This window comes from Carassius gibelio, chromosome B17 (assembly GCF_023724105.1).
Source record: "Carassius gibelio isolate Cgi1373 ecotype wild population from Czech Republic chromosome B17, carGib1.2-hapl.c, whole genome shotgun sequence".
NCBI classification, from domain to species: domain Eukaryota; kingdom Metazoa; phylum Chordata; class Actinopteri; order Cypriniformes; family Cyprinidae; genus Carassius; species Carassius gibelio.
This window is the reverse complement of record NC_068412.1, coordinates 19,210,019-19,236,218: the sequence shown is the minus strand read 5'-3', so window position 1 is coordinate 19,236,218 and position 26,200 is coordinate 19,210,019. Positions and strand designations below refer to the sequence as shown.

General features: G+C 36.8%; 1 protein-coding gene across 1 annotated transcript; it reads left to right on the top strand.

The window, feature by feature from the left end:
* Nucleotides 1–941: 941 nt before the first annotated feature.
* Nucleotides 942–22,760, top strand: htra1a (HtrA serine peptidase 1a). The gene is made up of 9 exons (XM_052579898.1): nucleotides 942–1,646; nucleotides 10,925–11,027; nucleotides 11,175–11,379; nucleotides 18,746–18,940; nucleotides 19,137–19,169; nucleotides 20,304–20,418; nucleotides 20,524–20,581; nucleotides 20,807–20,902; nucleotides 22,162–22,760. Exons 1-9 carry the CDS (start codon nucleotides 1,181–1,183, stop codon nucleotides 22,328–22,330), a joined length of 1,440 nt encoding a protein of 479 aa, XP_052435858.1. The 5' UTR covers nucleotides 942–1,180; the 3' UTR covers nucleotides 22,331–22,760.
* The last annotated feature ends 3,440 nt before the right edge of the window (nucleotides 22,761–26,200 follow it).

Below are 26,200 nucleotides of genomic sequence, written 5' to 3'. Positions count from 1 at the left end.
GTTTTTTTTACTCATTTAACTACTGACACCTGAGTCTTTAGAATTCTCTCTCCTTGAGTAACAGTTTAAAAGTTATATATATATATATATATATATATATATATATATATATATATATATATATATATATATATATATATGCTGTCTTTTACTATTTTATGGGAAGCAACTCTAAATATAAATATTAATATTACTGTTAATAATAATATTTACAGATATTGAAACTGTCTTACAACACTCTGGCCTCACTAATGTATGTTACTGCTTCATATAAGATCTTATTGTTAAAACTATGTTTAAAAGAATAATTCAACCAAATGTTTTGCTCTGTGTTTGTAATAAGCATATCCACAAGGCAATTTTCTCCACTGAAAACAGTTTTAAACAAATATGTCTGTGGATTTTGATGTGAGAAGACAACAGGGAACTGACTTTTTCCCTGGAGGAAAAGTAATGTGGATTATTGACTCATATTTTGACCAGAAGTCTTAATGATGGATTTGTTTTTTTACAAACACACAACTGTTCACTTGTTAACTGATGTGCTGGAGTTGTGTCAGTTTCTTATGAATTATTGTGATGTTTTAATCAGTTGTTTGGACTCTTATTCTGAAGGCACTCATTCACTGCAGTGATTGATGAGCAAGTGATGTAATTTATTTTTTGGGTGAGCAATACCTTTACAAAGTGACAGAATCATTTAAAAGTTATTTCAGTTTTGCAGTTTGTTTATTTATTTGTTTGGTTGCTTGCTTGTTTGTTCATTGCCTTTTTTAATTATTCTTTTTATTTATTTGTGTTTTTGTGAAGAGGCAGCTATTCACTACAATTTCAGGAACTGGATTTGCATCAGAGACCGCTTTACTCATATTGCACATCAGTCTGAAAGAGTTTTCCCACATCCAGGCCAATCGGAGCGCTTGTTGTCATTGTGGTGAAGTGTGCGCGTGGAATCCGGAGCGCTTTTATAAACGCTGCGCCAGCAGAAACTCAAGAGACGCGCACTGTGCTCGCTCCCGCGGTGCATCGAATTTACAAAGCTCGGTCCAAAGATTATTCCCGCTTAGAGGTAGCTCAGTTGGTCTCGTTAGAAACTAAAGAACGCGAAGTTGGTCTCGTTAGAAACTAAAGAACGCGAAGTTTTCAATTAACATTCCTTATTTATTTAACTTTGATCAGTATGATTTGGATAACTGTGTTCTGCATCTGCGTCTTGGTAACATCGCTGCAAACTGATGCGCGCCTCATTAAACGCTATGTGATCGGCGGATGTCCGAGTCAGTGCGATAAGTCAATGTGTCCATCGATGCCAAAGGACTGTCCGACAGGACAGGTGATGGATCACTGCAACTGCTGCCTAGTGTGCGCGTCCGGAGAGGGAGAGGCGTGCGGCGGGGTCGGTAAACTGGGGGACCCGGTGTGTGGAGAGAGTTTGGAGTGCTCCGTGACCGGAGGAGTGGGCTTCTCCGCAACAGTCAGGAGGAGAGGGAAACACGGTATCTGCGTGTGTAAAAGCAGCGACCCGGTGTGCGGCAGTGACGGAGTCTCCTATCGGAACATATGCGAACTGAAGCGAGTCAGTAACCGAGCGCAGAGCCTCCAGCAGCCGCCGGTGCTCTTCATACAGCGCGGAGCGTGTGGGGCTTGTGAGTACCTCAACACAACACAGTTTGTCTGTTCCTTTACACTTTTTACACTGGTACAGTATAAGTCCATGTGTGCTAAATAAAAAGCTACTTATGAATAATGAGAACTACCTAATTTCACATAATAGACAGATAGATAGATAGATAGATAGATAGATAGATAGATAGATAGATAGATAGATAGATAGATAGATAGATAGAAAGAATGATGGGTTGGTTGCATGAAAGAGAGAGTCCAGATGTTGGCAACAAATGCAGAAGACATCTTTGCCGCATGGTATATTCATCATCGGCCAGTGCACCCCATTTTTATGATCTTGTTCCTTTTGTGAACCCTCTTGGTTAGAAATGTTTGTTTCTTTTAATACAATTAAACAGCAGACAGAATGATTTTAGTCATATTTGGTTGGCATACAAGAAGAAAATGCCTTTCAGTCTCTAGCAGTAACAGAAACAGTCAAGCATGTTTGTGTCTGTTTTGTCGTGTTTGTGATGAACATGGTGCCATTCTTGCTACAGTATTTATGTGATCCACAAGTTCAAACTGAGGGTAAAGTGATCAAAGGCCCAACTTCAGCCATGCTTCTTACGCATGTCTCTGCACTCAGTCATAATTAGTTAATTTTAATGCATTTTGACCCTCACGTGCAGTTTGGTCATAGCACTTATTAATCAGGTACAGAAACACAGTCTGACTCATCAAGACCACTGAATGGACAAAAACCAGAGCAGCTTGTGTAAATGTGTGTGCCCTCAGAATATATAGTTTCACCTCTTAAAATTAAGCCTCTCACATCTTATTTTCTGTGTGTGTGTGTGTATTTGTGTGAGATAGAAGGTTATTAGACATGAATTTGAGCAGGTTGTAAAGGATTTAATCTTATGAGATTGTGTTAAAACAATAAAGTTCCTATTTCATATAATTAAATGAGATGAAATGTGCTTTCTCTTTATCGTTTTCACTGTTTCATTATTATTCTTGCTGAAAGAGCTTCAGTGTATTCATTTTGGCAGACGCTGGCTCTTAAATTGTGGCTGAAAGTGGATAGTTGTCTTGGTCTGGATAGTGGATTTGTGATAGTGAATCATCACACACTGTTGGCTCACTAACAATTGTGCTACAATAGAATAAACTCCTTAAATCAGCTGTTGAGTATCAGAACTCCACAGCCTGTTCTTTAGAAGCTTAAATTTGAGGATACTTTTGGCATAACTGTGGACGTGTCTATTCTGTGCATATTGGCCTAATAAAGCAAAGTGCCAAGCTGTGAGAGGTCTGTGGCTTCCAAGTCCTGGCCTCTCCTAAAGAAAACACACTGTGCCGCAGAGCTCATGATGTCATTTGCATCTGGATCTGAAGGCCTGCCTGCTTCTCTGCACACTACATATTTGCTTTCTGCAGATTTAGGTCATATTGTGAGTCTTGTGCATTCATCAAGAAACAGATTTTTACTGAAACAGAAAGGCGCCCTCCTGCAAGACTAGATGTGTTAGTCTGTTTTGGATGATTGTGACTAAAGGAAATGGCTTGCACGTCTCTAGCCCAATGAGGAGAATGGGAGTGATGGCACCAAATTCTTTCCAGACTCACATCGCAGCTTGAGCTATTATATTAGCACTGTTCTGGAACCTAGTAAACAGCCTTGTTGTCTACCAGAGCCTAAAGTAACATGATATGAAATGTTCTGCAGAGAAACCAATTTGACTCATGAACACTGATTTGAAGGAATGGTTTACCCAAAAAAGAAAATTTGCTGAAAATATGCTTATCCTCAGGCCATACAAAATGTAGAGTTTGTTTCTTCATCAGAATGGATTTGAAAAAATGTAGCATTATATCTCTTGCTCACCATTGGATCCTCTGCCTAAATGGGTGCCACCAAATGAGAGTCCCAACAGCTGATAAAACATCACAGAAATCCACAAACTACAGTCCATCAATTAATGTCTTATGAAGTGAAAAGCTGAGTGTTTGTAATAAACAATTCCTTAAGACGTTTTTAACTTTAAAGCATCAGTTCTGGCCATTATCCACCTTCTCCAGTGAAAAAGGCATTCATATATATTTAAATAGAAGTTGCTGTATCATTAACATTTGTTTTTCATCTCTTTTGCCATGTTGAGTTTCGTTTGTTGCAATGCATTCTGTGATTGCCTTCACTGTGAAGGGAATCTTAAAAAGAACATTTTGCAAAATTAGGCATCTTAAAACTTATTTATAATTGTTCCAAAACCTAATGAGCTGCCTGCAAAGTGAGTTTTATGTATAAGCAGTAAGAAACAGATTAAGTGAATGTTCTTGTTTATGTGAATGATTTATTCACATTGGACCTCTGAGTAAATCCTGAGATCTTTTTACGAGCCCTGAACTGGAGAAGAGGAGTGGGCAGTGTTTGTGTTTTAAGTTCATGGCAGTGTTCTTCTTCTTTTGCATGGTTTTCATTAAGCATTTCAGGCTTGTTTCCCACAGCTTATTGTATTTTGTGTCTTTGCCTTTTTTTTTCTTTCTGCTGGCACTTCTTCATTGTGAATTGTCTTTGTTCTTGGTCATGCTGTTTGTTGTGTGTATTACGAACCAAGAATTACAGTTCTTTAATGGAGTGTTGTGTATAACCATAGCACTGAAATTCTGTCATGCACTCTCTCAGCATATCTGTCTTTTTATGTTCTATGTGTTAGTTTTGTGGATTTCATAGGCGCGCATAGGAAGTTTATCCAATCCAGACCCGTCCAGATTTTTTTAGTAGCCCTCCAAATGCTGACAAGGCACATATTTCACCCATCTATGGCTGCTCTCTTTCTCTTTCTGTTTGAAAAGAAACATACTGTATGTTGGTGTGTGTGTGTGTGGGTGTGGGTGTGTGTGTGTGTGTGTGTATGTATACTATATATATATTTTTTGTAAATAAAAAAAGCCTATTTATTTGTTTATTGTACAATATTACATTCTAATTAAAGTTAATCTTGTTATTTTATGTACAGCGATTCTTGATATTAGACTATAACACTATTTCTTTATTTAAATCTGCATAAATTAATGGTAGTGCAATCAAAACTACCATGATGAACAGTATGAATACAAAAAAAAAGGTATAATGCTTTTGTGGATGTTGTTGTTTTTGCATTACATAATTAAAAAAAAAATATTGTTTTGCTTTTAAGTAATGATAATTTATTTATTAATAACGTTCAATTAACACAAATTCATGCTTAATATGCTTAATTTTCTGTATAAGTATACTAAAGTGCAACTAAAATTTGTCTAAAGTTGATTGATATGGTTGAAATATATGTGAGATTTACTCTGATTTTCATTTTCATGGTCATCTTTACCTATTTATTTGTCAACTCTTTCCTTCATATCCTGTTTATAACTCCCAAACAATGAATCTCAGCCTCTGAGATCTTTTGCTGATGATGGTTTGATATGGTTAGAAAAGTATCTCATTCTTTCATTGTCTCTTTGTTTCAATAATGTGTATTGTTTAAATTCTGAGTAAGGTTTTGTCCTTTGTATATGTGTGTGTGTGCTCTGTTTGGCCAGAATCAGCTTTTGTTTAACTATCTACAATTAGCATGTTATGAAAGACATGTTTGTTTATGAGTGCAGTCAAATGCTTGAACTCTTTTTACTGACACTAACACGCACAGATCTATAAGTAGATGCTCGGTAAATTAGCCTATCTATGAGAACAAGAATGGACAGGTGTGAATTATATCTGTTATGACTGGATCATGAAAAGAAGGGACTCATTATTAATGATTCATGATTCATCAAATACATTTATTTCTCTTTCTCAATCCCCTGGAGCCTAGAGCTTCTTCCTTTCCTCAGACTCTTGCAAATAATTTTTTTCCAGCCCTCTTTCTCTGACAGCCACCTCTCCTTTAGTTTCTGTGCTTCTGTAGTATTATATAGGCCAGTAGGACTTTCCTAGAGTTAGGACTCATTTCCTGCTCTCTGCTCACCTATGCAGGCCTCGACTGAACTCAAATAAATACACTTCTTGAGTCTGAATCCTTCACAAACCCTGCAGAGGGTCCTCAGACAGAGCTTACACAACTGTAACTGGACACCATAACTATAACTCAGAGCCAAAGGCATGATCTGTTCATCATGTTTACAAGGTTTCATCCCTCACCCTTTATATTGACTTTTGTGAGAACTGTACTAGCTAGGAGTGAACTCTTCCTATGCCAGAACTGTGCAGAAGCTGATTCAGAACAGATTTGGGACGGTAAGATTTTATAGATGTTTTTAAAGTGGTTTATGCTTACTAACGCTGCATTGGAAAATAGTAATATTGTGAAATATAATTATAATTTAAAACAACTTGTTTTTTTATGTGAATGTATTTTAAATGTATTTTATTCCTTTTATAGCAAAGCTTAATTTTCAGCAGCATTACTCTAGTTGTCACTGTCAGATTCTTCAGAAATCCTTCTATTGATTTGGTGCTCAGAAAATGTGAATTAATGAATAATTAGGTTGTTTTTGTGGGAAACCTTGATATATTGTTTTGTTGAATAGAAAGTTAAAAATGTCAAATTTATATTATAAAAATTTCCTGGCTTGGGTAGAAATACCTGAGTTGACTGAACGCAAACTCTTTGAACATCTGGCTAGAAGATTTATTATCTTGGAGCCTTCCATATTGTGGATATAGTAAACCTACTGTAACATGCTAAATATATTTTTAGGTAGCATTTAATATCTGTTGTCCAAAAGTCTTTGCTTTTCTTCTTAAACATGCAATATGAAAAGTTTTATGTATCGACCAAATTTCAAGATGACTTTTTCTGGAATCAAAAAGAAAAGTAGTGCACTCCCCAGGAGAGACATCCAGGATCTCTAGGACAAATGTAATTTCATTCTCTCAGACCATATGTTGTAATCTGGCAGTGTTTCAGTGAAAACACAAAGGCCTCATATTTATGCGGACTAAATGTAGGCTTTTGATGTATTGAGTCCCGAGCCAAGCACATTCTCGGCAGGTTTAGATACCAGCCCAGTAGTTCAAAAAAATTAAACTTTACTAAAATCTTTACTTAAGTAAAAATGATGAACCACATGTAAGGTGGTTTGACAGAAATGAGACAAACAATTGTTCTGATATGTTATAGTACATTACCCTAACTGCAGGATGTTTATGTTGCCAAGCAACGCAGCATCTTACAATGGCTCATCCAATCAGAATTTAGAGATGGAACTATCCATTTTATAATTATGTGTTTTACATTATTGGATTACTAATGGATCATTTTAAAGTGGACTTTGTCCATCTTGACCAGGAGTTTTACTGCTGTTTTTTATTTACTTAGTTCTTATAGCTTTTCTCAAAACATGTGATTTTGGATTGAACTGGTCAGTCTCCCTACACTGGATATTCTGTCACCATAAAATAAACTTTTCTTTCCTTTTTCCTGTTGGTCTACAGAGGTTGGTTAGTTGTGATGGTTTGAATTCTGTGTGCAGTGCTGTATGTTCAAACATTTCATTGGATGAAATGAGTCAGCAGGTTCACAAGCATATGCAGGTGTGAATGTCAACAGTGGTTTCAGTTCTGTAAGGGTTGGTACTGTGATTAACTGTCAGATGTTACGGTCTTGCAGCTCTGAGACCAAAGGTTATGGAGTCTTAAACCATAAATGCATCAACAGTAGCACTGGTTAAATCATTTTACAGGATGCGGTGGAAGTGTGTCCAGAATATGCACTAATAATTCATAAAATGCCTAGAAAGTTTTTGTTTGTTTGTTTGTTTTTTGTTTGTTTTGTTTTTTGATAATAAGAGGTTATAGATATGTTTAAATCTTTGTGATCCTCTTGGATTGCAGTATCTGAGCATGGGCCAAGATGAGACAAGCATGTCTGATTCTATTGTTTCTGCCGTACTTTTCCATCGCATGGCTAAAGGGTGGATTTGTTTTGAATTCTTTGGCCTTCAACTTCCCTGAGTGAATCTCCAGTCCAGTCAGTCTGATGTACACTAGGTGAATTTAGACATTTGATGATTTAAGACTTTAATTGTGTTCTTTATATTCAAGCACAGTTGATCTTTTAGAGAACCTTTGAGTGTTCTAAACTCTCCATAGGAGAATGAATTTAGATGCAGTCTCAGGGTTGAACCTTAGGTCTTTTTATGCTGTTTACTCAGCAGTAATACAGCAGAATGGACCTCAGCCACCTGTTTCTGCTTGTTCCTGTTCAACAATAGCCCTGGAAATCAAATTCCCAAACTTTCAGACAGATTTGTAACCACTAAATCACCAGAATTCAAACCCAGGCATGAGTATTCACATACTGTATATATACATCACCACTCATGTGTTTATCACACAAGTCAGAACTTGTAATACATTTTTGAACACCAGATCAGCATATGATTTTGAAAGAAAGAATGGATTAATGACTGCTGAAAAGCCAGCTTGTGTACATTAAAATCAAATATTAATATATATATTTGAAGTTATATTTCACTGAATTGTTGTAACAATTTTTTATCAGATAAATGCAGCCTTGGTAAACATAAGGCACTTCCTTGAAAAAGATTAAAAAAAATCACATGGACTGCAAACTTTTGGACAAAAGGGCATATATATTTGGCATATATTGGCATATTTATGTATTTAGAAAAGAAAGTTAAAAAATCAAGAATTAGTCGTCAAATCAAGTATGCTTTATTGTCAGTTCTTCCACATTTCCACATACAGTACATAAATACAGATAATTGAAATTGCATTACTCTCAGACCCTTGGTGGATAAAGATAACACTAACAGTAGAACATTAAATACAGATAATAAAGTACAACAACACAAATAGGTAATCTAAAAAGAAAGATGAGCAAAGCAGCACAAGGCACATGGCAGATAGATTGAAATAAAGTGAAGTAAACAGTGCAGATATAGTGATTGTAGTGCAAAATAACTTATTCCGTCTGATAAAAGTGTAAAAAATCTGGGATGTCAAGGTCGGAAGGGAGTTCAGCTTCCTGACAGCCTGATGAATGAGGCTGTCCTTCAGTATGCTGGTCCTGGCCTGGAGACTCCTGATGGCAGCAGACTGAAGAATCTGTGTGTCGGGTGTGTGGGATCACCTGCGATGCAGAGGTCTTTGTGGGTGAGACAGGTTCCATAAATGTCCTGGAGGGAGGGGAGAGAGACACCAACGATCTTCTCAGCTGCTCTCACTATGTGTGGAAAAGTCTTCCAGCAGGATGCGTTGCAGGTGCCATACCACACAGTGATGCAGCTCATCAGGATGCTCTCAATGGTGTCTCTGTAGAAGGTGCACAAGATGGGGGCCAGGGCTCTGGCTCTTCTCAGTTTGAGGAAGATGTAGAGACACTGCTGTGCTTTCTTGGCAAGTGCTGCTGTGTTGTCAGTCCAGGAGAGGTCCTCTGTGATGTGCACACTTGATCTGCTCATCTCCACAGCTGCACCAATGACGGTCAGAGGAGCATGTTGAGTGTGCACTCTCCTGAAGTCAACAACAATCTTCTTCATCTTCTCCACGTTCAGAGAGAGATTGTTGGTAATGCACCACCCGGCCAGGTGGTTCACCTCACTCCTGTAGTTTATTTCATCTCTGTTGCTAATGAGACCCACCACAGTCATGTCATCTGCAAACTTAATAAAGAGGTTGGAGTTGTATGACGGTGTCCAGTCGTGGGTCAGCAGGAGGGTTGGGTACCGAAACCCAGTGCCACCTATGGAACCGGTATGCAGTGAACCGAATAAGAATGCAGATTTCGGTGCCTCTTAAATGCCTGGGCGATCGATTGAAATATTTGTCTTGGTTCTCCGAAATGTACACAAGAAGCATGGGCGTCGGTAGGCTTTTTTTTTAATTTAGCTCCCTAAACTGTGCACAAATTCACGATCCCCTCAGAGTCAGTCCGCTTAAATTTCATATGAAAACAATGGCAGACGTGTCTACTCTCCGTCTTTCAGTGTGCTCTTCAATCCACAGACTGCAGCGGAGCAGCATGGGCGGAGTCAAACAGAAACAGAGGATACACGGTGTGTTTATCGATAGATTGTTAGAATATCGATATCTGTGCACTTCTTTGTCATAAATACAGTTTACAAAAGGTCACGAGGGAGTGCCTTGGTCCGTTTTAAAAATATCGAAATGGCACCGGTATCTTATGAAAGGGGCAGTGGTGATGGCATCATCGTTTGAGATGTTGGACCAGTTTGCAAACTGGAAGGGGTCCAGGGAGGGGGGGGGGGGCAGACTTGATGTGGTGCATGACTAGCCATTCAAAGCACTTCATGAGAATAGGGGTACTTGCAACTGGATGGTAGTCATTGAAGCAGGATGGAGATGGCTCCTTCGAGACTGGAATGATGGTAGTAGCTTTGAAGCATGTGGGAACAACAGGTTGTTAAATGGATGAGAAAATTACCTGGAACATTTTTTTCAACAAAACTGAGAATATTTGGTGTTAAAACTATAATTATGTTGAATTAGGTCAGAATGAATGTCAGTGCCACGCTGGATATTACTTTAATTACACTTGAGCAAACATTATAACTCTTCATATACCACTCCACTCTTTCATTTTAATGTTCCCTCACTTAGATGAACCCCTCTGGTAACAGACACATTTGTCTTTTGAACTTTCCAACAGCCAGGTCTTCTTGGGGTCCCATATCCTGTATAATTGAAAGGGGCCCCTTCATCATTGCACCGACTGTCTTAACTGATTGGATCAAATGACAGCTGCTGTCATCTGTTCATTTGAGTCTGTGATGCATACCACAACAATCTAACCCTGAGGGTGATGAAATGAAAGAGTGAAATTAAAAGAGCAATTTTCATACACTTTATGTGTATTATGAGCTTTTGAGTGCTGATAATAAACTCTTTTGGTTGAAAGGAAAAAAAAATATCTCTCACTTCTTTTCCTTCATGGTGAAATTACAGAGGACGGGAGTCAAAATTTCCAGACAAGTCCTCCAAGAGACTCCTCAGATCTTGCCCCTCACATGTCTGTGTGTGTGTGTGTGTGTGTGTGTGTGTGTGTGTGTGTGTGTGTGTGTGAGAGAGAGAGAGACTTAGTGATGCTGATTTACGTAAGCAACAGAAGTCCCATGTATATATTTAAATAAAAAAATCCCACCACTTGTCTTTTTTTAGTTAACAACTTGTCACATTTTCCTTTACGTATACTGGTGTAAGTGGTCATTTGATATTTTCAGATGTTTTGTCCTCTACTGTCCATTTATTCTTTTATACATTCTCATTACATCTTTTTTGTTTTTGTTTCAGCTATCCATGATAACCCCAATAGCCTGAGATACAAGTACAATTTCATTGCAGATGTTGTAGAGAAGATTGCCCCTGCCGTGGTTCATATTGAACTGTATCGCAAGTAAGTTTCTCACATTATCTTTAGTCTATATTAAAGAAGAGTTTCTCACATTGTTATTAGTCTATCATAAAGAGGAATGTTTGATCAAATGTCTCTCTCTTTACCTCTGTTTCCATTTCTTTTTCATACTCATTCTGTCTTGTTTAGGACGGTGTATTCAAAGCGTGAAATGGCAGTGGCGAGTGGATCAGGGTTTGTGGTGTCTGACGACGGCCTCATTGTGACAAACGCCCATGTGGTAGCCAATAAAAACCGAGTGAAGGTGGAGCTTAAAAATGGAGCCTCGTATGATGCTAAGATCAAGGATGTTGATGAAAAAGCAGATATCGCTCTCATAAAGATCGATTCACCGGTAAGAAGAACCAACACAGTCCTGCTGTTATAGCACATTTCATGAATATGATACACATTGTACACATTTTTAGCATTAGAAAAAAAACATAAAATATTGCACTTCTAATACATTTTTTTACTTTATATATTTTGCTCGTTTATTTTCGATGTTTGTTTTATGTTTATTATTATGTTCATATTATTAAAGCAGCTATAATATTATATAATATTAATTTATTAGATTTATTTAGCTATAATATTTAATTTGCCATCCTGATGTTGACAGTCAACATTTTTTGAAAGGTAAGCACCTTTTGTCACTGTTAATTTTTTTAATTTATTTATTTTTTATTATATTTTAATAAAAGTTTCTTTTTTTATATCCTGTTCAGTGCCATATATACTCTTCAAAAACAAATCTGAGCTGGTAAATAGCAGGTAACTATATGACAACATTCAGATTGGCATACTGCAGGATTCCTTTTCTCCAATTTAGCTAGATGCAAGGGTAAATTATGCAGAGTAAGGTAAAGAAAATGTAATTTATAAAAACGTACAGAGATAGAGAAAGTTTACCAGGCCTCAGGTACAGATGTTGTACTCTCTTCATCGAGCATAAAAGTGTTTTTAAGCACGCACACATTCACACAGTGACTTGAAGGCTAAAGTAATGCTCTAGAAGAGAAGCAGATTGCTAATGAACCCGATTCTCTCAGCAGGCACTTTGCATGTTTAGCCCACCACAGAGCAAACATCTGTGTGGTTTGTGTACTGAGGTGGACAGATTGAACAGTTTTATAATGTCTTTTTACACAGGAAGCCGCCTCACCGTGGTTTATAAATAGAAGCTGAGGTTTTATTTTTGATCCTGATTGTTTATACTGAAGAGGTTCAAGCCTGAATTCGAACAGCAATGCACTAAACACACCAGGCTCTCTTTTAGGATAAGTATTATTAGTTCAACATCAAAAACCAAGTCCGAATAACCTAATAGTGTTTAATTTACAGGAAAGTACAGATGGCCAAGCTAAAGATTGCAGGAATTCAAACTTGGCATTTGTATTTCAGCAATTACTGCATTCACACAGCCCTGTAATATTTGCAAAGGAGACTTTTCATATAACCAAAATAGGAACATTACTGACCCCATAAATACAAAATGAGCAATGCAATCCTTTTAAGGCGTCTTAGGCAAAATGTCATATTACCCACAACCCCCCACTCACTCAGGTCAGTGCACTGTACAGGCTCTTAAAATATATGTCAGTGCTTTCTGATAGACACCAGGCAGCATGCTTGGCTGACAATCCTAACCTCACAATCACTCAGTCTCTTAAACATATGTTCTCCAGAGAAATAAAGCACACGCAAGCCCAGACTACATGTTTAATCTGATCCGGTGTTCCCAAAGAATGCATACTGCTCCAAGATCAGATTCCTCGACTGTTTCTTATCCTGATCCCTGCAGTCAAAACAGATCCCACAGCAGTGCCTATAGTCTGAGATGTTTTATGTAGCTCTCTCTCAGCTGGTGTTTCTGATGCTGCTGGACTGAATCAGTGGGCTCTTTAATACCCAGCTGCTAAAGAGTTTGCCCCAGTTTGATTTTGAATGACATCATATGGTCATGTGTATGTGTGAGCAATAGTGAGAGAGTTTGAGAGAGACAGACTTGTCTCTGATCTCTGATATAACACTTGCGTCTAACTAACAGGGCATGTGGGAAAAGCAAAAACAAAAGAAGCAGAAAAGGGCATTGGTTTGAACAGCACAAGTGATTTGGAAGTCACGCTCTGGAAAATGATCAGGCCCTACAAAGACCCTGAGGGGACTGAGTGTGTGTGCGTGTGTGTTGGAGAGAACTTGTGTGTGCCTGTATCCCTGTAAGCAATTACTGCAATTTCTTCGCTTTTTCTAATGCATGTTGAGAGGTTTTAAGTAGGTCAGTACTGTAAAAACGTACGTTTGTAAAGTACGTTTACATTCACATTTAAAATAGATTTTTTTTTTTTTTTGTAGTCCAGCCACAGTTCAAGTTGTCTAAAGTCTGATTTACATGTAAACATGCTGGATGAAGCCGAACTGCAGGCGCATTATTTAGGTCTGGTAATCCAATTTCTTAAAACAATTCTGAAACGTTTACAGTCTAAATAAAACAAGAATAGCATTTTAAGAAGATAAATTACTGCTTTGGTCTGACCAAAATTGTACTTTTAAAGTGCATGTAAACATAATTAAGGCTACTTCGAAAGCATTTCTAAGTATGGTATTTCAAGGTATTTGTCAGTTCATGCATTCTCTGGGAATTGAAACCGTGACGTTGGTGTTTCTAGCACCATGCTGTACTATTTGAGCTACAGGAATGTTTCAGTAGTTGTTTACACTAGAAGTAAGTTAACTACAGTGAACCTGCACAAAAATACAGCTGGTTAAACTAGAAAAAAAAATCTGATGTCAATACTCATCACTAAGTGCAGGTTCACTGTAGTTAACTACTTAGAAAATGCAGAATTGAGATTGGAACCCATTGTCTTGCTTCTTTGGTTTTTATTGATGTATTCATAGTTAAAATTGTTAGTTCCAGCCCTAATTTTCATAAGTTATTCCCAAAAACTTCACAATCTAAACTCACATATAGTATGCACATGCCTTGATTTGATGAGAAAGAAATGAGGATATATTTCACAAAACACAGTCTCACACATGCAGAAAATGGGCAGCACATGGATTAACTGAGAGGGGAGTCATAGAGCAGATTATTTATTTTCTTCCCAATATTTTGTCCTTCACACTATCTTTATTCCTCCTTCTCTCTCCCTTTATTGGTGGCTGTCTGTCTCTCTGGAAATCATTACTCTGTCTGCAACAGCCAGAAAAGAGGGGAAAGTGTTTTCCCTCTCAGAGAGAGTGAGAGAGAGGAAATGTGGTCAGGGACTTAAAATGAATCCATATGTATGTGTATGTGGACACAAAATTCACCCACATTCAAGGCAAGAGCATACAGATGGGGAGCTCTTGAGGGTCCAACTTCCATGATCTGTTGAACTTCCCATCATTCCTGTTCCCGAACTCAGAAGCTCCAGGAAAATGAATCATTTTCATGTCTCAGCCCATCACACATTTAGTCAACTCATTTGTAAATCTCCCATGTCTTCCTTTCCATTCCTCTGCTCTGGTCGTGAGCCAAAGCAAAGAGAAAGTTTCCCGTTTAAGTTAAGAGCTTTAAGGCTAATACGTAGCGTGCACACACACACACACAGGTTTTCTTTGGATTATCGATGTTCCAGTGGCCTGAAATGCAGTCCAGACTACTAATGTGGCTGACTGCTGGTTGGGCCAAAATGAGTCATTTAATATTACAGGGTAAGATGTGAATCACACGTGGGAACAGAGAAGCAGGTTTGGCCATGCAGAAGCAAGTGTGAAAGTGTGCAAATGCAGAGAGGATACACATGGTATAAACTAGCATGTGGGACAGCGACGTGGAAATAGTGTCACTGAAACCCCCCTCCCCCTAAACACACTCAGAAACTTGCAAGTCTGAACTTGTCTCAAGTTTGAAGTATAGAGTATCATTCCTGGTTCCAGGCTGATATGTCCAGCTGAAAACACCAAGAACACATAACAAAGAAGGAAAATCACAATTGTGTTTTTTTTTTTAGTATCTCAATTGTTTCTTCCAAAATGCAACAAGAGCTTCAAATGGAGCCAAGATGTTTCCAACATCTCAGTTTTGTTTTTCAAAAGAAGGGCCCTGGTAAGCACAAGTTTTTTAAAGGAGATCTTAACAGTATTTTTTCATATTCAAGCTACATCCTCATCTGTCCAAGTATACATATCACAATTAATTAAATAATATTTAAAGCATTAAATACATGTTTTAGTAACCTCTGTCAGGGGACGATTGTAGCCATAATAACTTGTATATATATGCAATAAAAAAAATGCACATTATTGTTTTATTTTTACTGAATGTTTGAGCATTCATTAAAATATAGTTATTGTCACTGATATCTCAGACATTACCACAAAAACTAAAAAGTCTGAAAGTTAAATCTGAACAAAATCAGTTTGATTCAAACATTTTATAGTATTTGTGTTATCTATAGCTGTTTTTATTACTCATAGGGAATTTTTCTGAGAAATCCCAAAGACAAAGATTAGGCTATACTTAAATGAAACATAATTGAAAGCTCTATTAAGTCTACTGATCTTTTAAAGGAGAAACCTCTGAGGTTTCCTTTGGGAAAAACCTTCAGTAGTTCACTCACTGAAAATAACTTGCAGCCACATCCTACACAAACCCACCAAGTGGAGAATTTAGTGCTTGCAGACTGGCGCTTATCTTTTAAAGTCGCTCACAGTGTAGTAATTAGAGGCACAATATTGGATGAGGTGCCTACTGACGGGCACAAAGATGACAGAGTGGACGGTGATCTCAGTATCTCCAGTTCCTAGTCACTTTTTACTGTGAGTAGTTAATGATGTCTTTGAATGCTGCTGTTTCTGCTTTTGTTCCGATTGTGACTAACTGTAAACTGGTGTTTAAAGGCAGACACACATTTTTAGTTGCACAGGGAACGTCACCCTGTGTGGAAACTCTGTGTAGTTAAATAACAACCTTATAATCATAATCTAAACCTTTGACAGACTATGTTACCCATTCTGTACCTGCATAAGTGCTTATTAACTACTGGAAGGGTTGTGGGCTGGGGAAATGTCTGTTTCAGGTCTACAAGCTGCTGTTTGATTAAAACGAACTGAAAGGAAATTAAAATCACCTAAAGAAATAAAATATATCACTACCAATTTTTCAGGTGAAGAAACACTTAGTATTATTTCTCCAGGTTTTCTTTGCTGGTTTTTTTTTTCATTATACGTCTCCATTGGAAATATCAATCCTAGCCTTAACTTGGAAGTCTTATGGGAATGGCAAAGTCTTCTTACTCAAAATTCTTCTGTTTCATTGGCACTGGGTGAGGGTGTGACTGTTTTTACATGTCCCACATTGACTGGTGTTCTCAGACTGCAGTATCAATAACAAAGACACCTGCGGTAACTCTCATGCTTTTATAGGCCAGATGGATGCAGGTGTTTCTGCTGGTAAATGTTTATAAGGAACTGCTGACCTGTAGTCTCACAAAGTAGAGATTTATTGGAGTTCATGGCCTAATATGGTAACCTCACAACCTGCTGAAATGATCAATGTAACAGGTCACCATCATCTGTTGTGTATCTGGGTAGCTTGTCTAATATTTATGTAAATACAGCAGCTAAATTTATATATAGCCTATACAGAGAATATATATGTATATATATATATATATATATATATATATATATAGATAGATAGATAGATAGATAGATAGATAGATAGATAGATAGATAGATAGATAGATAGATAGATAGATAGATAGATAGATAGATAGATAGATAGATAGATAGATAGATAGAAAGAAGTATATATTCATTGATTTTTATTGTAATTTATTTTGTTTGTTTGGTTCTTTTTGATTGTTTGCAGCTGTGCCTTCATTGGTATATTTAGTACATTACAAAGCATTTATCGTTTAAGCTCCTGTGACTGCCATTTTTAAAATCCTGCCAATGTATAATCACTGCTCTAATATACTGATAATAGTCTGTATTTTGAGTTCGGACATAAACACTGAGTCATCTTTGTGGTGAGGAGAAAGGGCAAGAAATAGAGAGGGAAGCTTTCAGTGTGGTTTTTCCATGCAGACGTTAAATGGAAATTTCATATAATTTCACACAAACACAAAATGGTTGACTAGCATGCCACATTGACACAAAATGGCTGACTTAGCTTCATTGTGGCTAATAAGTGTTCTAATGTGACCTTTGTGTTTGCAGAATGATCTCATCTTTTTGCAATGGTTACCCAATAGAGCACTGATGTTCCCATCAGGCACATGAGCAGTGTGTAGCTGTTCATTGATTGTGGAACGCGTACATAATCGCAGGGATATATATCGCATCTGTGGGGTTCTTGATTAGGGTGGATTCCACAGAACTGGAATGAAATAGATTGAGGGTTTAGTTCATGCTTTTTGATATCCATATAAATATTTATATTTTGTAATTAACCTTGCTTGAAAAGGAAGTTATGAGCATGAGGTCTTGAATTCACATTTAAAGAACAGAATCACATTGATATAACTTTAATATAGCCACTTTATCACTGCACATGTTTGGCCCTAGTATAGGGATCAGAGAGTGATACATTTTCTTGTCTAGTTTGCAAGTCATCGTCATCTTTATCCTCTTCTATTTTAAAATGCTGTTAGCACAGGTCGAGTTTGCTGAGAGTTCACCTCGTGTTAAAAGCTCAGGATCAGTTTACAGCGCTGAGTTTCCTTCCTCTCCATTAGGTAGGGGCAGATTAAATTGAAGCTGTAACAGCAACAAGGCAGCCATTTTTTTTTTTCTCAAGTTGTTGTCATTGTTAGAAACATTTAGATTTTCAGTAACTGTGTATGCTGTTGAGACAGTGGTCGTATTGTAGAACATCTTTGTATCATCCTCAAATCAGGCTTTAGAGAGCTCAGACAAACATTGCACAACAATCTAATGTGATGCAATACTGAAAATATAAGTTTTTTTGTTATTATTATTATTGTATACTTCCCTTATAAACCTTTTAGCTGATGATTTTTAAGCAAATACAGCTTGCACTAAACTATCCCTAAAATACAGAGCCCAAATACATGCATTAAAAATGAGAACGTAAGTGCGTCTGGTGTGCTTATCAAGCTCAGCGTGTCTGCTACACACTCTCTGACTCTATTTTTACTGCCAGTAAACAAAATAGACACCAGTGTGATGGCTAAACAAGCATATTCAGTTGTCACAATGATCTTTCTAATCAAGCACCTGTGTTGAGAGGGGAGATTCCATAAATGATTCCCCACAGGAAGGGCAAAACAGCAATCCGATTTGTCCCATCCTGTCCTAAGTGCCTACTTTTCCGTGATGTCATAAAGGTTGCATGGCGACAAGGTTTCAGAGATCTGAATATCCAAACTCCTGTTAGGCAGACACTTGATAGCGGATGCACAGAGGTGTTAGAATAGAACTGTTTGTATGGCAGTTCTGGGCAGTTCAAGAAACTGAAGGGTAGAATTATGGAACGCCTGCATATAAGCATTTATAACATGACTGACTTTGCAATGTCATAAAGTTCCTAGAATGTCAAAAACAGCTGTGTAGGGTGGCCACTATTGGATTTCAATTAAGTTCTTTTTATAAACTTTTGCAGGCTTTAGGATTGTGAAGGGTTGGGATATTTCTGTCTCATGAGTAGGTTCTAAAATAAAGGCTGTATTCTGTACGTAACAGACATGTATGACTTTTCTCGCTTTCAGAGTAAGCTTCCTGTGCTGCTTCTCGGCCGATCGGCTGACCTTAGACCGGGAGAATTTGTGGTTGCTATCGGCAGTCCATTTTCCCTCCAGAATACAGTGACCACAGGGATAGTGAGCACTACGCAGAGAGGCGGGAAAGAGTTGGGTCTACGAAACTCAGATATGGATTACATTCAGACCGACGCCATCATTAATGTGAGTGAATTACTACAAATGCTTACCAATACAATTACTACAACAATTTTATTTATGAAGTTATTTATTACATATTTTATTATTTGTTATTTTAATCTGTGCCTCTCACACATCCATGTGAACACAAATCAAGCCTAAAATAAAAAATAATAAAAAATAAACACATGTCTTAACACATGAAATGTCTTTTTTACAGTATGGCAACTCAGGAGGACCATTAGTCAATCTGGTGAGCATTTCCTCATTCCAAAACTGTTGAATAATATCCCATATGAACATGCATAAACACTACTTTTATTTCCACAGAGCATGATTGTGTGGTAATACAGTAGTTAAGGCTTATTTTCCCAGAATGCGCATATCTGGTGTTGCAGTAATGTTACCCCAGTGAGACTAATTTAACATGGTGTGGAACCCAGCAGCAGCCCAGTGCTCTCTCTCTCGTGAAACCAACACAGAAGTGACTAAAAAAAAAATTGATCGACTGGACGCTAGAGACTGGCTCCAAAAGGGAGTCAGTCCCATAGAGTCCCGCTGTTAAAATGCCCAAATTTACAGCAGAAAATGTATTATATTTACTGCCTGGTACTTTAGGCTTCAAAATCGCTCTTCAGAAACCAACGGGTAATGTCACTTTTTTATACAGTCTATGGGTGGAACTCAAATAATAAGGCATATTTTTTAAAGTTTTTTTATGATGTAACCTTCAGACTATAAATCATGTAATTTTCAGTATTACATGGCAAATAAATAAATTAATTGACATTAAATATTAATTTGAGTATTATACATGTACTATTATATGTGGAAGTGACATACAGCCAAGTATGGTGACCCACACTCAGAATTCATGCTCTGCATTTAACCCATCCAAAGTGCACATACACAGAGCAGTGAACACACACACACACCCAGAGCAGTGGGCAGCCATTTATGCTGTGGCACCCGGGGAGCAATTGGGGGTTCGGTGCCTTGCTCAAGGGTACCTAAGTCGTGGTATTGCCGGCCCGAGACTCAAACCCACAACCCTAGGGTTAGGAGTCAAACTCTGTAACCACTAGGCCACAACTTCCCTATTAATGTTATTATTTAATTAATATTATTTAATATGCCTTTTTAAGTATTTTTTTTTTTGTTTCCAATAGTAAGATTGATTTGATTTTAGATGATTTAAATGGTTTATTTCAGCAGGCTATATTATGTAAGAATTGAATGTAATATAGCAAGTGATGCCTAAGAGCCATAATAGATTATGTGTGTTTTTGATTGGTTTGCTAAGGGAAACAGTCAAGTATACATGATAAAAAAAAAATATATAAAAGTTATTTAATATTTGACTGAGAGTGTAAGGTTTTTCCTATAGGATGGTGAAGTGATTGGGATCAACACACTGAAAGTGACGGCTGGAATCTCCTTCGCTATTCCATCAGACAAGATACGACAATTTCTGGCTGAGTCGTATGACAGACTGGCCAGAGGTACGACTGTACATTCATATCAAGAAATAATATATGAAATAGACTTTGTTGCCTAATTATTTGCTGTGTTGCAACTTTGATTATGTTCTTTTGGCTGTTTTACAGGTCGAGGAGCGACTAAGAAAAGATACATTGGTGTTCGTATGATGACCCTAACTCCTGCGTGAGTACATAATCACTTCCATGAATCAAATTAATGAAAACCCAATTTAATATGGTTTCTATCTTGACCTTAAGGAAGATCTTCAATGATTATATAATTTTGTGAGATTTCTGTTTTTACACTGATTTATAGTACCGTATTATAATTTAGAGCTATTGAAGGTTTGTTTTTTTTTTCTGGAGGGAAAAACTGATCTGATGTAATGTCATTCATTCCTTCTCACAGACTGTCCAAAGAGCTGAGAGGTCGACTGCGCGACTTCCCTGACATCACATCAGGAGCCTATGTGACTGAGGTCATCTCTAAAACCCCAGCTGCAGCGTGAGTCACCAAAACTCAAAGTCCCACAATGCCAAGCAGGTCAAGAGTGCAGGTCAACTCGTTTGCCAGAATTCATGTTGTTTTTACTGGCCACATGCTCTCTGCCGTCATGCTTGGAAGGATATTGTCTTTGGCTCCATTTGTCTCCATATGTTTTAAATTTGTGTTTGACCCCCACCTATCAGAACACACACACTCTCTCTCTCACACACACACACACACACACACACACACACAACCTGCTGATGTTCATTATTCCAGCCCATCATGTTTACTGACTCAGACAAAATACACTTGTGCAAGAGCGAGAGGCATGAAGGGTGCTGAAAATGCATTTAAATTAAAAGAATAGTTCACCTAAAAATGGAAGTTCTGTTGTCTTTTATGCATCCTCATGTCTTTCCAACACCTATGAGTCAAACAGGTTTTGAACAACATGATGATTAACATGTTGATTAACGAGAAAACCTATGACTCAGGTCTTGTCACTTCCACATCATATCCATGAACATTTTAAGGGCATCTTGTTTTTATTATATGCTTGTTACAAATCAAAAGCAAATGAGTACTTAAAGGCAAATTTAGGTTTTGCAGGTTCATATGATGAAATTCTTTGGGCATGAAATGTTGTTTTGATATAATTCCACAACCACAGTCCTATCCACTGCCCACCACATCCTGATCCATTTTTAGTTTTCCAAAAAGCTTGGACATGTTAAGAACAAGCTCAGATGGCACCCAGACATACAAACAACTGCTTCTTTCCTCTCGGCGCGACACCACTATGCTTATGATTCACAATTGCATAACAGATGATCACCAAATGTCACACTTGCAGTCCAACAAACAGGAAGCACTTGCGAAGTCTAGTATATAACCTAGATCGTTACTCTGTGAGGGCGTGTGAATGTGTTTTATTTGACCTAATATAGATGTAGGTGTCTATTTCTGAAATATGATGTCATTTAAAGTGATAAGGACTGAATTATAGAGCCATTATGCTTGCACTATTTGATGAAGCATACAGTTCTACAACAACTGTAAAAATACATTACGCACAGCCTTAAGGGTTGGGTTTGGAAGCTATTTTGGAGTAATTCTGGGAAGTCCAGCAGTTTTTGATTTGTGCTGAAGAGGTTTCAGTTTCTTTGATATAAACTCTGAACAGATTAGGATACTTTAATCAAAATTAATTATATTAGTGCTCTGTAGTCTTCCTCCTTAAATGTTTTTTTCCCTCTTCTCTGTCTCTTCTGCAGAGGTGGACTTAAGGAGAATGACGTCATCATTTCTATCAATGGTCAGCGGATCTCCTCCGCAACGGATGTGAGTGCAGCCATCAAAAAGGACTCCAGTTTACGTGTGGTGGTTCGACGTGGCAACGAGGACGTTATCCTCACTATCATTCCCATGGAGATTGACCCTTGACCCTGAACAGAGCTGGTGTTCATCAACCCCACCAATGAACTTACCGGGTGTGTCCTCTGCCCCGCCCCTACGAGGGACATCTGGCCAAATGTCCTTGTTCTTGAAATGACAGGCAGGGTGAAAGCTCAGCCTGAGATTTTAGACTGTACAGAGCACAGTGATGTAGATTCACATTTATTAATGTTTTTTTTTTTTTTTTTTTAATCAAAATGAATGATTTAGAGGATGCTACTACTGTTTACTGTTCAACATTAACCATTGGACAAGATTAGATTTTCCAGAATATAGATAGATATGCTCTTTCATTACCCAACAATATAGTGCACAGCAACTTGAGGAGCTTTACAGAACCTGATTGGAATTTCTAACCATTTTTGTAAAATAAATTGACATTTTTGTTGTTGAAAAAATTAAAAACCTTTTGATATTGCGCTTTTCTAGATTTTTTTTCTATGTTTTTAATAAAAGTTTATTCGATACATTGGCAAAGACTACAATTGCACCAGAAACTGAAAGAACAAAAATGATGAAAAACATTACACCATGACAAAACATGTTTATGTTACCGAGACATTAATGGAAGTTACAGGTGGTACTTTAGACCTCTACATCACAATATTAGATTCTCTTGAAGTTCTGTTGAACTTTCTGTTTATTAAAGAATCTGGAGGAAGTAATGTTCAAAAGTTTCCACAAAAATATTAACCAGCACAATTGTTTTCAACATTAATACTAATAAGAAATAATGCTTAAGCATCAGATCAGTGTACTGGAATGATTTCTAAAGTATCATGTGACAATAATTACTCGAGTAATTTAGCTCTGCCATCACAGAAATGAATAGCTTTTTTAAATAAATGTCATATATATTTAAAGTATATTTCACTGTCTTTTATTATCAAGTAAATGCAGAATTCTGTAAGAGCCTTATTTCAAAAACATGAAAACAAAAGCTTAACCAAGCCCCAATTGTAGTGCATATGTGTTTGCAAATCTTTGTATATATATCAAATGAAGAATGAAGTATTTTCTGTCCACCTAACAGAATCAGCTAAAATCACAAACTTTCAGTGTGTTATAGATGGCACAGAGCCTCCAGTTGGCTCTAGCTGATGCAAAAAAAAAAAAAAAAACTTAATCAGGCCTGTTATGAAAAGTCCAAAACCTTTGCCAACACTGCCAGAATGTTCACTGTTGTACAGCATGAGCACATAATTGAACATTTTGATTAAGTTTCAGTTTTTTTTATTATATCACTCTTGTAGCATGTTCCAGAAACCTTCATTATTGTTTAATTAGGCAAGTGTTGTAAAACCTGATGTAGAAATCACTGATTTTGTATACACAATATATGCAGTGATTGGAAATTTCCCATGACATCGAAAAGAGGTGAGAACCACTGGCAAACCTCAGTTAAAACGTTTAACTGAAATTTTCCCCAGTAATGAACCAAATGAAGCAGAGGCATAGACAGTAAAAGAGCAGAGGCCTTTTGACTTGACTGTTTGTATTCTGTAAACTCTAGTGATCACTGGTGCCATCTAGTGGTGGCAAGGTGTAACAATATTCACCTAAACTGTTGCATAAATAACAGACATTAACTTAATTATTCCAAACACAAAAGGAGATAAAAATACAAAAGGAGAAAATAAAGAATAGGGCAAAACTTAAACAAATAAGGTAAACATTAACCTAAGGTAAAAGGAACAAACAACAACAAATAAAAGACAAGCATATAGCCTACCTACGTCCCGACTTCCCATACATACTGTACATAGTATTTCACGCATGTAGGGGGCGCTATAATACAGTGAAAAGATAGAGCAGTCAATAACACAGGCTCATTCAGAGTTCCAGCGTCCAATATTAAAACAACATATATTACCATTCAAAAGTTTAGTTTCAGTGAGGGTCTTTGAGAAAGAAAGAAAGAAAGAAAGAAAGAAAGAAAGAAAGAAAGAAAGAAAGAAAGAAAGAAAGAAAGAAAGAAAGAAAGAAAAGAAATAATTTTATTCTGCAAGGATTCTTTACATCGATCAAACATGACAGTAAAGACCATTTTAACGTCACAAAAGACTTTAATTTCAAAAAAAATTCCATTCTTTTTAATTTTCTATTCATCAAGCAATACTGAAAAGGTATCTCAGTTTCCATTAAATATTAGGCAGCACAACAGTTTTCAACAACGATAATAAAAAGAAACACAGATAAATATACAAGTAAAACAAAGCAAGTAAAGACAGTGAGATAAATTAAACAATATATTATTTGTTTAATACTGTAATACTGTTGGCCAATAATGCTACATTTGAGAGTATAAAGTCCATGCACAGTGTTATGTAATGGACCATGTGAGAGTTGTGTCTTAAACAGTTGGTACCATTATTTGCTGTCTCTCAGGTGACCTATGACCCCATCTATGGAGACAAGAATGAGATCATCCATTATCTCAGTGGTGATGCCAGTAGTAGAAAATGCATTTACTGATGCCTCCACCATTCACGTGCATCTGTTTAGACTGTATTACTGTAATTACATTATCTTTACTGTAAACAGTCAGAAGAATTGACCAGAGCACTGATGGACAGAGTTTCTGCTTCAGTAAACATTAGCACAACAAAGTTTGGGTTTATAGTAGTTCATAAATGAAAATTCTGTCATTATTTATTTATCCTCATGTTGTTTTAAACACATATGTCTTTCTTTGTTTAATGGAACACAAAAGGAGATGCTAGGTAGACTGACAGTCTTTCACAGAATGACAGTATTCATTGTATAGGAAAAGTAGCAAAGAAAGTAAATGTTGCCTGAGGCTGACAGTCCCTAACATTCTGCCTAACATCCCCTTTTGTATTCCATAGAAAGAAAAAATGTCCTGTTATGAAGTTGGAATAATATTACAGTGAAATTTGGATTTGCGGGTCACTTCAGTGTGCTTAATAAAAAAAATAAAAAAACGATTTTACCATGGCCAATCACACAGTAGGATTCATTAACAAAGTGTTTTATAAAAAAAAAAAAACCTGAAATTGTATGTTTAATTATGCAAATGGCATAAATAAGCATGCACTAATTTGAATAGATTTCCAGAATAGAAATCTAAACACTGGATAAAGCCAGGTCCAAAATTCGGTTTCATTCTTGCTGTTTTAATAAAATGTTAAATAAAGTTAATACAATGGAGACATCAGGCAAAGGATATCTGAACGAACTCCTCAATAAAAAAAAAAAAAAATATATATATATATATATATATATATATATATATATATATATATATATATATATATATATATATATATATATATATATATATATATATATATATATATATATATATATATATATATATATTTATATATGATATGATATGAATAAAACTTGGAAACTTATTTTGAGAAAATATAGGCTACTGTAATTAAAATGTAGCCTACAGATAAATTGTGATCAAACAAACAATTTAAATGTTTTATTATTATTACTATTATTATTCCACTAGTCTGAAGAAAAAAAAAACATTTGATGGAAGTAGGAGATCTAAAAATTTACCAGTGCCAAGAAAAAAAAAAAGAAACACGTTTGTTCTGCCTGCTGTGTCCTTGCCTGAGAAGGTCCTCACTGCAGAACACAAGATCCAGGTGGCGAGGTTGGACCCAGGGCTGCTGCCTTGCTTTGAGTTATTAAATCTTTCAAATGAAAAAGACCGTCATTGCTGTGTTTTTCATCTAAAACGCCAGGTGGCAGTATGAAACCCTATAGAGATGATGAAAATAACATATCACATTCTGCTAGAATTACATCCTTTAGGGCGCCTTTAAAATACCAGGTAACCTACTCTCAGATTTCCACGGTTTTTAGGAATGCTTCGTT

What these genes read in the sequence shown, in the direction of transcription:
- htra1a (XM_052579898.1), top strand. Translation starts at nt 1,181, where the DNA reads ATGATTTGGATAACTGTGTTCTGCATCTGCGTCTTGGTAACATCGCTG. An exon ending in AGACCGACGCCATCATTAAT is followed by an intron (nt 18,941 to 19,136) that starts GTGAGTGAATTA and finishes TCTTTTTTACAG; the next exon opens with TATGGCAACTCAGGAGGACC. An exon ending in GAGGACCATTAGTCAATCTG is followed by an intron (nt 19,170 to 20,303) that starts GTGAGCATTTCC and finishes TTTTTCCTATAG; the next exon opens with GATGGTGAAGTGATTGGGAT.